Source organism: Carassius carassius, chromosome 26 (genome assembly GCF_963082965.1).
Source record: "Carassius carassius chromosome 26, fCarCar2.1, whole genome shotgun sequence".
Classification (NCBI taxonomy): domain Eukaryota; kingdom Metazoa; phylum Chordata; class Actinopteri; order Cypriniformes; family Cyprinidae; genus Carassius; species Carassius carassius.
In genome coordinates, this window is record NC_081780.1 from 585,703 (window position 1) to 600,839 (window position 15,137).

Genomic DNA, 15,137 nt, shown 5'->3' on the forward strand with positions numbered 1-15,137 from the left:
TTTCAGCTGTATAAACTCAAGCCGAGTGTGTGTGAGACTGTCTGAAGCTTTAGACCTGTGATTCCAGGGAATGTTTTCAGCGCGCCTGACACACAAAGGCGGCTCTGTGCCCTCCGTGTTTCTAACACAAGCAGCTCCTGGACTGCAATTTAGGAGGCGTGCAGCTCGGTAAATTGCTGGGTTCGACAGCGGTGCTTTCACTGAGGGAATGGGCTTCATCATCCGTGTAATTGTCAGGGGTATTTTTTGTTTAATTACCTTGTTAGTAATTACCTTATTAACCAAATAACACACTTCTGAACCCAACGGCTGTTCTGAGCTGTTGAGAGGCGTGCAGCGACACTCTTCACCGGTGCGCTTAAAATCTGCTCTCTGAACGCCTCTTCTTGTGTTTTCAGAGCAAACAACAGGATCTCGAGGATCTCGGCAGAGCGGCTCAGTTCGCTGGTCGCATTGGAGACGCTGGACCTTAGCAACAACAATATTATGGAGGTTCACGCCGGGGCTTTTCCTCCTCTTCCTCTGAAAAACCTGTGAGTCCTCCTCCTGTTCTTAACTGACCTGCTTTCCAGAAACCGCCAGGAGTCTCACATCAGTGCTCACAGTGAGCTTTCACTCTAGTTTAAGCTCTTTTAGATTAGTTTTTGCTCCGTTAGACTAGTTTAAGCTAATTTTAGACTAGTTTATGCTCCATTAGTCTAGTTTAATCTCTTTTAGACGAGTTTAAGCTCTTTCAGACTAGTTTATGCTCCATTAGTCTAGTTTAAGCTCTTTCAGACTAGTTTAAGATCTTTCAGATTAGTTTATGCTCCATTAGTCTAATTTAAGCTCTTTCAAACTAGTTTAAGATCTTTCAGATTAGTTTATGCTCCATTAGTCTAGTTTAAACTCTTTCAGACTAGTTTAAGATCTTTCAGATTAGTTTATGCTCCATTAGTCTAGATTAAGCTCTTTCAGACTAGTTTAAGATTTTTCAGATTAGTTTAAGCTCTTTCAGACTAGTTTAAGATCTTTCAGATTAATTTATGCTCCATTAGTCTAGTTTAAGCTCTTTCAGACTAGTTTAAGATCTTTCAGATTAGTTTATCCTCCATTAGTCTAGTTTAAACTCTTTCAGACTAGTTTATGCTCCATTAGTCTAGTTTAAGCTCTTTCAGACTAGTTTATGCTCCATTAGTCTAGTTTAAACTCTTTCAGACTAGTTTATGCCCCATTAGTCTAGTTTAAGCTCTTTCAGACTAGTTTATGCTCCAGTAGTCTAGTTTAAGCTCTTTTAGACTAGTTTATGCTCCAGTAGTCTAGTTTAAGCTCTTTCAGACTAGTTTATGCTCCATTAGTCTAGTTTAAGCTCTTTCAGACTAGTTTATGCTCCATTAGTCTAGTTTAAGCTCTTTCAGACTAGTTTATGCTCCATTAGTCTAGTTTAAGCTCTTTCAGACTAGTTTATGCTCCATTAGTCTAGTTTAAGCTCTTTCAGACTAGTTTATGCTCCATTAGTCTAGTTTAAGCTCTTTCAGACTAGTTTATGCTCCATTAGTCTAGTTTAAGCTCTTTCAGACTAGTTTATGCTCCATTAGTCTAGTTTAAACTCTTTCAGACTAGTTTATGCTCCATTAGTCTAGTTTAAGCTCTTTCCGACTAGTTTGAGCTCTTTCAGACTAGTTTAAACTCTTTCAGACTAGTTTATGCTCCATTAGTCTACTTTAAACTCTTTCAGACTAGTTTATGCTCCATTAGTCTAGTTTAAGCTTTTCAGACTAGTTTATGCTTCATTAGTCTAGTTTAAGCTTTTCAGACTAGTTTATGCTCCATTAGTCTAGTTTAAGCTCTTTCAGACTAGTTTAAGCTCTTTCAGACTAGTTTATGCTCTATTAGTCTAGTTTAAACTCTTTCAGACTAGTTTATGCTCCATTAGTCTAGTTTAAGCTCTTTCAGACTAGTTTATGCTCCATTAGTCTAGTTTAAGCTCTTTCAGACTAGTTTATGCTCCATTAGTCTAGTTAAAGCTCTTTCAGACTAGTTTGTGCTCTATTAGTCTAGTTTAAGCTCTTTCAGACTAGTTTATGCTCCATTAGTCTAGTTAAAGCTCTTTCAGACTAGTTTAAGCTCTTTCAGACTAGTTTATGCTCCATTAGTCTAGTTAAAGCTCTTTCAGACTAGTTTGTGCTCTATTAGTCTAGTTTAAGCTCTTTCAGACTAGTTTATGCTCCATTAGTCTAGTTTAAGCTCTTTCAGACTAGTTTATGCGTCATTAGTCTAGTTTAAGCTCTTTCAGACTAGTTTATGCTCCATTAGTCTAGTTAAAGCTCTTTCAGACTAGTTTAAACTCTTTCAGACTAGTTTGTGCTCTATTAGTCTAGTTTAAACTCTTTCAGACTAGTTTATGCTCCATTAGTCTAGTTTAAGCTCTTTCAGACTAGTTTAAGTCCTTTTAGACTATTTTAAGCAAGGTTAATATTAGGTTAAGCTGTTTTCAACGAGTTTGTTTTAAATTAGTTTATGAAACTTTTTTTTATTTAAACTCTATTGAACTAGTTTAAGATTTTTTTTAAAAAGGGGTAAACTTTTTAGAGTAGTTTAAGCTTCACTTTTAGATTAAATTTATTTTAAAGATTAGTTTATGCTTTAGACTAGTTTAAGTTCATTTTAGTTTTTTAATCTTTAAGTTGAGTTCGAGGCCTTTTGGACTAGTTTAAGCAAATTTTAGACTAGTTTGGATTTTTTTACACTAATTTATGATTTTTTTTTTGTTTAAGTTTAGTTTAGTTTTTTTAGAGAATAGTTTAAGCTGTTTAACACTAGTTTAAAAGGTTTATTTTTTTAGCCAAGCTTAATCTATTGTGTGACTCAGCAGAAGTAGTTTATTGTCTGTTGATTATAGGTTTATTGTTTATTAGCAGATCTGTGAGTGATTACAGCTTCTGTGAGTGTCAAGCAGATGTTTCAGCTTGTCATGCATCTGTGTTTGAATGCTGTGTTTCTGCAGGTTGATGAATAATAACCGTATTTCCACGCTGGAGCACGGCTGCTTCAGTAACCTGTCCAACTCTCTGCTGGTGTTAAAACTCAACAAAAACCGTCTGAGCTCCATCCCGCCCAAGATCTTCTCGCTGCCGCACCTGCAGCACCTGTAAGTGATCTTTCATCACATCTTGTTTTCAAAATCTATTTTGATCGCTACTGTAGACATCAATGTTTAGATCTGAACTATTAGTATTTCTGTGACAATATGTGACCCTGCAGCACAAAAGCAGTCATACGTAGCACATTTATATTTGGAGCAGTAGACAACAATACACTGAATGGGTCCAAATAAGTTTTTATTTTTTGCCCAAAATCATTAGGATATTAAGTAAAGATTGTGTTCCTTGAAGATATTTTGTAAATTGCATACCGTAAATATATCAAAGCAACTCTAAGGCATATTTATTATGAATTGTCTGTTGTTTTATGTGTGACAGAGAGCTGAGCAGGAACCGTGTGCGGCGCATCGAGGGTCTGACGTTCCACGGGCTTCACAGCCTGCTCTCGCTGAAGATCCAGAGGAACAGCATCACGCGGCTCATGGACGGCGCTTTCTGGGGTCTGAACAACATGGAAGTCCTGTGAGTGCACGAGGAACGTTTGCCTATGCTTTCTACAAATATACCGCAGCACTTAAGTTGTTTTAAATCACATTAAAATGGGAATGTTAAGCGAAATAGAAATGCACGTGTCTTATTCTTGGGAATTCCAGGGTTCCAACGTCTCATAGAATTTCTGGATATCATGGAATTTTAAAAGGTCTATTCCAGACATTGAAAGTCATGGAATTATATATATATATACACATTTTTTTTTTTTGCAAGTCATGGAATACCAGGGATTTTTTTTGTCATTTTGAATTTTAGTTTCCATTCATCAAAATTTAAATTCTCTATACCGTATTTATTATTTATTTTAAAATCTTTGTTATTTAGTATTTTTATTCCTTCCTGCTCGTCGACTGGCAATCAGTTAAGTCTCCAGGGTGAAATAACACTGAATGATCAACAAATAGCGCGTTTAACCCCTGAATGCATAAAAACCATAAATTAATTTCTGTAGAAATAGTGCAGAAGTGCATTTAATGGGTAAAGAACAAAATAGCAGTGCGTTTATGTGTTAAACTTGGGTTTGTACTAAAAAAGTATCTGAACAAGTAAATAAATCTTCATTTGGCTTAGAGTGGGAACCGGTTTTCGATACCTAACCCTAGTGTGATGTGCGTGTGTGTGTGTGTGTGTGTGTGTGTGAGAGCAGGCAGCTGGAGCACAATAACCTGACGGAGGTGAGCAAAGGCTGGCTCTACGGCCTCCTGACGCTGCAGCAGCTGCTTCTGTCACACAACGCCATCAGCCGCATCAAACCAGACGCCTGGGAGTTCTGCCAGAAACTCTCCGAGCTGTGAGTCTACTTCCCTTTCACAAATACTCTCTTCCTAACCTCTCCGTCCCATCATGCATTAGCGCAGGGCGGGACAACCTGTTGTGTTCTAAACTCTGTAGCTAATCGTTTCTTGAGAGGAAGAACATCATGGATGTGTTTCTGGGAGTTAAAGTGATTTTTAAGATTTAGAGTAGTTCAAAGTAATTTTAGACTAAACTGTAAAAAAGAATGTTTCAAAATCTTGAATGAAGCAAAGATTATTGGAGTGCATTTAACAAGAAGACTGCACAAAATTAACATTTGCGTCTTGTGTTCCTTTACAACCTTTGAAACATTCTAAAATTCTTGGCAAGTAAAATTATTTTAGATAATAATCAGAAAATGTTATCAAAATATTGCTTAAAACACGATGAAATGTCTGCTACGGGGACAAGAAAAGTAATGGTTTTCTCTTTAAATAAAGATTATTTTTCATACCCCATTGACAGATATTTGTTCTTGTTTTTAGCAAAAGCCAACACGATTTTAATAATATATTTTGAAAACAAGAGTAAATGTATTTTATAGTAAGAAAATAACCATGAAAACACTATTTCAGTTTCTACTACAACATTTCATGTTTAATTAAATGATGCTTACTGTTTCTCTGTAATTTATTCGTGAAATGCACCAGCAATTTCTAAATTAAAATTGTTTAAAAAAATCCTAAAACATTTTTTCCAGTGGTTTCACCTCTTTTAGACTAGTTTAAGCTCTTATGTAATTATTTAATATCTTAAAATGTCAGTTTTAATACTGTAGATTCCGCCAGTTCAAGATTGATATAATGGATAAATAATGACATGAAAATTATATTTTTATTCTGTTATATTGTATATTTATTCATTTAGCAAACATTTGCAAGTAAATTATTCAGAAGTGAAGAACTGCGATCAGTCTTCACGACCGGTGATGTTCAAAGCGGATTTGACTGCTTTTTTATTGACTGCTTCACTCAATGTTGTCGTTGTCTGTCAGCGATCTGCGCTGGAACCAGTTGAGCCGTTTGGAGGAAGGCAGTTTCGTTGGACTCGGTGTCCTCGAGCAGCTCCTCATCGGAAACAACCGCATCAGTTTCATCGCTGACGGAGCGTTTCGAGGCCTCGCAAACCTGCAGACGCTGTGAGTCGAGCTTCTGCATCGCAGCAGAGTCGCTTCAATCTACATGACAAGAACGAGGCTTTTCTTGCTGATGCTTGTAATATAAATCAATGAGATCTTTATTTCAGTACAGTAGATACTTTCATAAAATGATCTAAATATGTGTCCCTGTGTCACAAAAGCATAAGTAACACAGATATATTTGTAGCAATAGCCAACAATACATTGTATGGGTCAAAATTATAAATGTTTCTTTTATGCCAAAAAAAAAAAAAGATCATGTTCCTGCCGCAAATATATCAAAACTTTTTTCATCTGATTTCTCGCCTTCTCCAGAGATCTGAAGTATAATGAGATCTCGTGGACCATCGAGGACATGAACGGCCCTTTCTCTGCCCTCGACCATCTGAGGAAACTGTGAGTGATCTTTACAATATTATCTTATTCTCCTTTAGGTCTTTTCTATAGTATTTAGCCTCAAATGTCAACTATGCATCGGATTGGTTTCTTCTTGAAATTATATAAAAAAAGCCAAAATATGATTGGTATTAAAATGTTATACTTAACCAATAGAACCTTTAAAATGACATGTAGAAAGTAAAATACATATCTTAAGCATGCAGAATAACTTAAGTGGACTTTGAACGATTATGTAATGTAATTATTATGTTATTAATAATAATAATAAATAAAATTTGTTGCTAAATCAAAATATTTCTTTCTAAAGCTACTTTTTTTTAATGTCTGATCGATGCTTTTCTTATCTAACACAATAATGAATCTTTTGGGTAACTGATGTTCAATTAATTTGGGATTAATAAGTGCTGGGAAATGATTAAATGCATGCAAAATAATTTATTGTTTATTATACATGTGTGTGTACTGTGTATAAATACATACATACACTACATACATTGAAAATATATGTATTTAGATATTTATATTCATATAATTTATACTATATATAAATATATTTAATGCATTAACAACATTTCTCTTGTGTGTGTATTTATGTACAGAAATGTGCACTTTTTTTTTTCACCCCTAGCAATTGATTCACTTGCTCTAAACTGGTTTAGTATCACACTTTCCTGAAAACACTTGTTTTTCTGTTCCTCCAGGTTCCTCCAAAGCAATCGGATCCGATCGGTCACCAGGAAGTCCTTCACAGGCCTGGACATGCTGGAGCAGCTGTGAGTCTCGAAGCGTCTGGTGATGATGATGATGATGATGTGTGTTGATCAGGTTCCTAAACGTCTGTTCTCTCCTCACATCCCAGGGACTTGAGCAACAATGCCATCATGTCGCTTCAAGCCAACGCTTTCTCTCAGATGAAGAAACTCACAGAGCTGTACGTATGAAGGCTGTTTCACACCGAGGCAGACATGAACCTGCGGTGATTATTCACATGTGTCTCTCTCTCGTCTCGTCAGGCACCTGAACACCTCCAGTCTGCTGTGTGACTGCCAGCTCAAGTGGTTTTCTCCGTGGGTGGCCGAACACGCTTTCCTTCCTCTGGTGAACGCCAGCTGCGCCCATCCACATCTGCTCAAGGGCAAAAGCGTCTTCGCCGTGGCCCAGGAGGAGTTTGTGTGCGGTGAGTCCACTTGGGCTCGGCTTTTAAACGTCTTACTCATGATTCTATTTTACTGGAACTGCAAAGAAGAAATGAATATCAAGCGGGAGAGTAGTGTGTCACAAAAGATTTCTATTTCAAATAAAAACTGTTCTTTCTATTCATCCTGAAAAATCAAATGTATCAATGTTCCAAAAAATAAAATAACTGTTTTGAACATTGATGATAATCAGAAATGTTTCTTGAGCAGTAAATCATCATATTATTCTGATTTCTGAAGATCATGTGACACTGAAGACTGGAGGAATGATGCTGAAAATACAGCGGAGCATCACAGAAATACATTACACTTTAACACAGATTCACAGAGAAAACAGCTGGTTTAGAAGGGAATAATATTTCACAATTTTTAGGGCCCGAGCACCAATTGTATCTGCTCTGTTTCTTATTATTATTCTTCCGCTTCTCCAAAATGAATCGCATTTTTGAGGGCTTAAACATGCTCAATAAGTCATGAAACTTTGCACACGCGTCAAACCTGGTGAAAATTTTCGTCTAATATAACTCAGACATACAATGTCCAATCTGCCCCAAACTTCACATGTTAAATAAGACTCCGAACCTGAACAGATCTACATGCCCATAATCACTTATAGTCATAGCGCCACCTGCTGGAAACAGGAAGTGACATGTTTTACGCTGCGACAAACTACTCCTAGAATTTTTTTGACATTAATGTATTTTTGTGGTCAGTCTAATCTAAAGGCCTGTGTAATGTTAAATTGTGGAGATCTTCAGTTTTTGTTAAAGGGTGTGTACATGGCACCATGACAAAATTTGATGTCTCGCCACAGCAAGAGAAGTTGTTGTAACTCAGGCATTAAATGTTCAATCTTCCGCAAACTTCACATGTTCGATAAGAGTCCTGGCCTGAACACATCTGAAGGCCAATATTCCATTATAATGATAGCGCCACCTGCTGGCAACAGGAAGATTGGAACATATATGGAATAAACTTTGATATATTTATGACTTTAAATGCATATTTCTCACTGTTCACCTTTTTACTAAAGCCACTCGCTGCCGGTGAGCCCAGGTGCGAGGGCCCGTTCATCGCTGCTTGCAGCTTTAATATTGTATTATTTTTTATCAAATTAGAATACATTAAAATACGACTGGCGTAATGTTTGCTGAAAATTCAGCATTGCATAAAAGGAACAAATTGGATTTTACAATATAAATTAAATTTTAATATTTCAAAATATTTGGTGACTAAAAAATTATTATAATAAATTAAAATAAAACTGGTGTAGTGGGTGCTAAAAGAAAATCAGCTTTGCATCAAAGGAATAAATTACATTTTACAATATATTCACATAGTCAACAGTTATTTTAAATTGTAATAAATTGTCACAATATTTCTGTTTTTATTGTATTTTTAATTTTAAAAATGCAGCCTTGGTGAGTAAAAGAGTCTTCTTTCAGAAACATTTTAAATGGTAGTATATGTAAAAAAAAATGCCTTTTTAAAAACTGAACCTCAACTGAAATTGAATCGAAATACAGAACATAATAAGATGATAAATATTTGATGTTTTTGTGCTTGGCAGATGATTTCCCCAAACCCCAGATCACCGTTCAGCCCGAGACACAATCAGCCATCAAAGACAGCAACGTGACGTTCGTCTGCTCTGCGGCCAGCTCCAGCGACTCCCCGATGACCTTCGCCTGGAAGAAAGACAACGAGATCCTGAACGACGCGGAGATCCACAACCAGGCTCACCTGCGCTCTCCGGCCGGAGAGGTCAGCGAGGTCACCGAGTACACCACCACACTGCAGCTGCGCCACGTGGAGTTCACTAGTGAGGGCAGATACCAGTGCGTCATCTCCAACCACTTCGGCTCCTCGTACTCCACCAAAGCCAAACTCACCGTCCACAGTAAGAGTTCGGTTCGACTCGTTCACACAATCACACTGCAAAATAATGATTTTTAATTTATCTAAACATTCCTGAATCAAGGTGCATCTACTTGACAAGTGAAATAACTTTTTTTCCTTGCTATAAAAATATTTGTATGTATCCCTTCCTTGTCAAAACTGTCCCAAATGGATTATGGGGGTTAGTTGCAAAGTTGTATTTCCTCTAGTTTGTGAAAACAATCCCTCGTCTCTGTTTCCCCCCCCCGCAGTGCTGCCGTTCTTCACCAAGAAGCCGATGGACCTGACGATCCGCGCCGGAGCCACCGCGCGTCTGGAGTGTGCTGCTAGCGGACACCCGTCTCCTCAGATCGCCTGGCAGAAGGACGGAGGCACAGACTTCCCTGCGGCCCGCGAGCGCCGGATGCACGTCATGCCCAGAGACGACGTGTTCTTCATCGTGGACGTGAAGACGGAGGACATCGGCGTCTACAGCTGTACTGCACAGAACACAGCTGGAGCCGTCTCTGCTAACGCTACGCTAACGGTGCTGGGTAAGAGTTAGCATGTGCTCCGCAGAAATTATCATTCTGAAAGAGTGACATTAAACCAAACCGAAATTAAAGATTTAATTTAGCTAACAACTGAAGTATATATATATATATACACGTATTAATTACTTAATTTTAGAATTTTAATTTATATATATATTATTGAAATATATTTAAATATACATAATTAAGTCATTAGAAATTAAATGTATATACTTAAATAATTAGAAAAATTTTTTGCCAGTTTTTTATATCAACTTTTTAATTACTTAAATCTTAGAATTTTAATATATATATAATTTATTTATTTATTTTTTTGGGGGGGGGGGGGGTTCCCTCCTATATGTCTGGTGTCTTCAAATGCATGCATAAAATATTTTGGTCTTTTTTGTGTATTGTATTATTATTATTATTATAAAGTGATATGTCACACTCGATTAAAAACCACATTTATTGTCTGAATTTTATGAAAAAAATCTATTTTACCTAATAAAAGTGAGAAAGCTTATTATTAGATGAGAGGAGCTACAAATCATGTTTAGTGCTGCTTTATTCACACATCAGCATCATCGAAATGTACGATATTGTGGGAATTTCGGTTCTAGAGGAAATCGTTGCTTGTGTAATTTGACTGCTTCAGTGTGCATGGTTTTTCTGAAACGTCCCGTTCTTCCGCAGAGACGCCGTCGTTCCTGCGTCCGCTGCTGGACCGTGTGGTGGTGAAGGGCGAGACCGCGGTGCTGCAGTGTATCGCTGGAGGAAGTCCTCCGCCTCGACTCAACTGGACCAAAGACCACAGTCCGCTGCAGGCGACCGAGAGACACTTCTTCGCCGCCGCAAACCAGCTGCTGATCATCGTGGACGCCGCGGACGGAGACGCAGGGACCTACACCTGCGAGATGTCCAACCCGCTGGGCACCGAGCGAGGGAACCTGCGTCTGGCCGTCCTGCCCAACCCAAACTGTGAGTCGGGGCCGGCGTCCGGCGGGGCTCTGGGGCCGGAGGAGGACGGCTGGACCACGGTGGGCATCGTGATCATCGCTGTGGTGTGCTGCGTGGTGGGAACCTCGCTGGTGTGGGTCGTGATCATCTACCACACGCGCCGACGCAACGAGGACTGCAGCGTCACCAACACAGGTGAACAACTAAATAATCTAAATAAAGTGACCTGACCTAACAGGTCAGTCCTGACCCTACAGTGGATGCCACTTACCCTTCCGTCTCTCTCGTGTTTAGATGAGACGAATCTCCCGGCGGACATCCCGAGCTATCTGTCGTCTCAGGGAACGCTAGCGGAGCGTCAGGACGGATACATGACGTCTGAGAGCGGCGGCAGCCATCCGTACATCAGCTCCTCCATCGGGGGGCTTTACATGCCGCCTAAAGACATTAACAGTAAGACGTCTTTATACACACAGATATGCACTGTAAAAAATACACATATGAAAAAGTTATTTACTGCAAGAAAATACAGTGTAGATGAACTGAAATGTAAATACTGAAGTAGTGTTATAGCAAATTAGTAAATTACAGTATTTTACCTGAATAATATACTGAGTAGCCTTATTATAGTCAATCAAAACAAAAAGGTGATTTGCTTAAAATTGTATTATTTAAATTTTATTTCATGTAGTTGCTAAAGCAACATTTCAGATTTTTTTTATTTATAACTAAACTAAAATTACTATAACTAATAACTAAAGCTAAATAAAAACTATAGAGACATGTATATATTTTATTTATTTTTATTAATTTTTTTTTACTTGTAAAAATAACAAAAACAGGCAACAAAGTTTCTATAAACCATATTTAAAAAAAATAATAATAATAATATGGCTAAAACTAAACAAGATTTCTCAAATGAACTAACTGAAAATATTAATAAATCTATTACGGTATCTCAGTTATAATAAATCCGGATACATAAAACTATATACATAACTAACGAGAAAAAACGTGATGAAAAATCATTAAATGTAACTTCCACTTCAAAAAGTGTTACAGTACAGTGTTTTACTGTAAAATGTTATGAAATGGCTCATTACTGATTTATTTTTCATTCATATGACATGGGAGATTTGTTACTGTAGTATTTATTAAACCATTTCTCGTCTCGAAGGCCTCTGCCAGCTGGACACAGGAAGTGAGGCGGACATGGAGGTGACGATCGACCCCCTGCTGTGCCGTTATCACGGGCCGACGGGTTCTCTGATGAGACGGAGCAAGCGCTACAGCCCTGATCTGACCGACTCCTTCAGCGGTGAGAGACACAGACACACACTGGACACTCGTCTGTGTCTGCGTGGGTTAATCCTGACCTCTTCTTCTCCCGTGCAGCATCAGAGCAGCGCCCCGTCGGAGCCACTTCCTCCTGCAGCAGGAAGTGTGAGTTCTACACCTGTGGCTCCGCCCTCGAGTCCTTCGATCACATGATGATGCAGCTGGGAGACACTTCCTGTGCGGAGGACTGTGAGAGAGGAGAGTGTGTCCTGGGCTCCTCGGGGTCATATATGGGTGAGTCTGAGATCTGTATCATGTTCACTTCACATTTATCAACAGGAAACACGAGCAGTAATCATGAGAATGCTGTAAAATAACACACATGTGCTTTTCATTCACGTGACAGTACAGTCACAAACAAACATAGAAGAAATAATCTTTTTTATTAAACCAATAAACTTTGAATTTTTATTTTTTATAAATTAACAGCAATAAGCTACAAAGCCATAAAATATTTTTGTAATGAAAAATAATATTTAAAATAATATATTTATAATTTTTACAATATTTATTTATAAATTAAATATATATATATATATATATATATATATATATATATATATATATATATATATATATATATATATATATATACTTTTTCATCTAGTTGCAATGTAAATATTTTGTTTAGTTGTGAGTTGTTTTACTAAAATAAATAACTAAAAAACTGAATAGAAAAAAATAAAAATGACAAAATAAACAACTGAGTCATTCAAATTTAAACTAAAACGAAAATAAAAAATAATTGAAAATACTAATGCAATGTTATAGTAACATATTTTTTCATCTAGTTGCTTTTTTTGTAACTTGTTTTACTAAAAAAACTAAAAACTAAAGCTAAATAAAAAAATCTATATAGCAAAAGGAATAAAAAAAATTATAAAAATGAAATGAAAATATACAAATACAAACTAATATTAATATTAGTGCAAAGTTATAGTATCTTAATTATACTAAAATAACACTTATACTGACAACATAGCAGACAGCGGCCACCAGACAATGTTCAAATGCATTTTTAATCATAATAAATAAATCTAAAAATTAGTAATAATTAGTGCTGTCAACGTTAACGCGTTAACGCATGCGATTAATTTTTGTCTGGTTTAACGTGTCAAAATATTTAATGCAATTAACGCAGCATCCGTATTTTCTGCCATCCGTTGGCTAGCTTTACATTATTTGATCACGCTCTTATTCATTTAAATGCTTTTAAACATTTCAAGCGCGGCAAGACAAAAGAGAATGCGCTGTCTGTGAATGCCCTTATGTGACACACACACACGTACACACACACACACACACACACACACACACACACACACACACACAGTGCATAGACAGGGCGCCAGAATCCAGTTCTCTTAAGCGCTTGAACTAACAATAAACATCCCAAAGTGCCAGTTTTGTCGATTATCCTCATAAGAGCAATCTTAAATGATTTATATAAAGTCTAAAATGAACAAAAAGAGTTGTGAGAGAATGAGGCGAGATCCATAGACAGTATATAAACGGTGAGATCCGCGTGTCTGTCTGCTCTTAAAGGGACAGCAGCCAATAAAGCTTCCTGTCAGTAAAGTTAAAGAACAAAGGGAACAGAGAAAATGACTCGCTGCTCTTGACTAAATAACTTTTGTAGCTTTAATAAGGATTAACTATTTAACTTATAGTTTATGCAGTGCAGACTGCATATAACTTTGATAACTTTATTAAATTTCTGTATATTTCCTAACTGTTAAGACAGGAAGGGCAGGAGTAAACATGACATTTATTATGGGTTTATGTTAGCATTGTTTTAAGTTTACTTAAATTAAAAACTGTTATATTTTTGAAGCCTAATAATAAATGTAAAAAAAAAAAAAAATCAGTAGCTGTATTAATATCAGTAATACTGGCCTTCATTCATAAAAAGATGTCATTTAAACAAGTATTTAAATTTAACTGTGAAATTATTACATTAAAAAATATATTAAAAACGTACAAAAACATTTCTTTTTTTATTGCGATTAATTGCGATTAATCACAAAAAAAAATGTGTGATTAATCGAGTTAAAGTTTTTAATCGATTAACAGCACTAGTAATAATAGTTATAACACCATTAGAATAGAATTGAATGCCTTTTATTGTCATTGTATGGAATTAATATATTAAATGAATGCAATCATTTACATTTTTATTTATCTTTATTAATTTATAAAATAATTTTCACAGGCGCTACAATGAAAAATACTTTTAATGCATTTATTAATCTTAGTGTTCATTTCAGCATTCACTAATACTGAATCAACAGTTGTATCCGTTAACTCTTTCCCTGCCAAACATGTTATTTTCAGTGTTTTCACTGTTATACACAAGGGGGTGCTGTTACACATCTCCTGAACGAGTCTAGAATCACTCAATCAAAAACACAGACGAGGAAGACACAGAAACTAGCATCTCATATGTAAGCGTATGCATATGAAAAATAATGCGATCATCAACACTAACGGTGTATAAATGAAAACTGTCTGAAGTTAGCGAGTGAAATGTGGATCTAGAAAGTGTGCAAGCTTTGGAAGAACTGATGGAAGACATCTACTGCAGCTTTGATAATATTGTTTATTATCATATATTTTTTATGAAACTTGTGCTTGTGGTCTCAGGGACGTTCGGGAAAGCGGCGTGGCGTCCGCAGCAGGAGCTGTGCGCTCATAACGCCGTCATTCTTCACGAGAATCCGTACGCAGCGCTTCACGCCGACTCGGACCTGGACTCAGAGCAGGCGAGCTTTTACGAGCAGCCGTTCCATCACGGGATGATAGAGAGCTTTCCCACGTCACCGCTGGGCTCATAGCGCCATCCACACGAGGACCACCAAAACCCAGAACCGCTCTACCTCAAGAAAAGGAGCTGCGACTGAATGTAAATGACACGATTGTACAGAAAAACAGAGTATATGCATTTTATACCAAATTATATTTTGTAAATTAATAGTGTAAATATTTTTCCTACTCTTTTCCTGTAAATGTACGCCTGAGTCAGATATATGCAACCCATCGAGGACTAGTTAATGATGTTTATGATGTTTATTCCGCTTTGGCTTTTGCTTTGAATAAAGCACCATTTGCACAAACTAGTACACAATAAACATTCCCGTGAGCTGCTACATGTGAACGCTTGCGTCATGTTTATACGCTTCATTTTTGATTGTTCTTCATTGGAGCGGGTTTGGAGAAATGTAGCACTGCATCAGTGTCTCATCAATGGATGCTCTGTAGTGAATGG

The 15,137-nt window shown here is 36.9% G+C and overlaps 1 protein-coding gene across 1 annotated transcript in view; it reads left to right on the forward strand.

The window, feature by feature from the left end:
* The window catches only part of LOC132105438 (leucine-rich repeats and immunoglobulin-like domains protein 3), a 23,711-nt gene extending 8,693 nt beyond the window's left edge, over positions 1 to 15,018 (forward strand). The window contains exons 4-19 of the mRNA XM_059510532.1: positions 399 to 533; positions 2,987 to 3,130; positions 3,462 to 3,605; positions 4,282 to 4,425; positions 5,425 to 5,568; positions 5,884 to 5,964; positions 6,669 to 6,740; positions 6,827 to 6,898; positions 6,981 to 7,144; positions 8,734 to 9,063; positions 9,314 to 9,595; positions 10,271 to 10,729; positions 10,829 to 10,987; positions 11,712 to 11,852; positions 11,930 to 12,106; positions 14,516 to 15,018. Of these exons, the coding sequence (XP_059366515.1) occupies positions 399 to 533; positions 2,987 to 3,130; positions 3,462 to 3,605; positions 4,282 to 4,425; positions 5,425 to 5,568; positions 5,884 to 5,964; positions 6,669 to 6,740; positions 6,827 to 6,898; positions 6,981 to 7,144; positions 8,734 to 9,063; positions 9,314 to 9,595; positions 10,271 to 10,729; positions 10,829 to 10,987; positions 11,712 to 11,852; positions 11,930 to 12,106; positions 14,516 to 14,706 (2,839 nt within the window). The 3' untranslated portion in view covers positions 14,707 to 15,018. The remainder of the gene's footprint in view (positions 1 to 398; positions 534 to 2,986; positions 3,131 to 3,461; positions 3,606 to 4,281; positions 4,426 to 5,424; positions 5,569 to 5,883; positions 5,965 to 6,668; positions 6,741 to 6,826; positions 6,899 to 6,980; positions 7,145 to 8,733; positions 9,064 to 9,313; positions 9,596 to 10,270; positions 10,730 to 10,828; positions 10,988 to 11,711; positions 11,853 to 11,929; positions 12,107 to 14,515) is intronic.
* Positions 15,019 to 15,137: the final 119 nt, after the last annotated feature.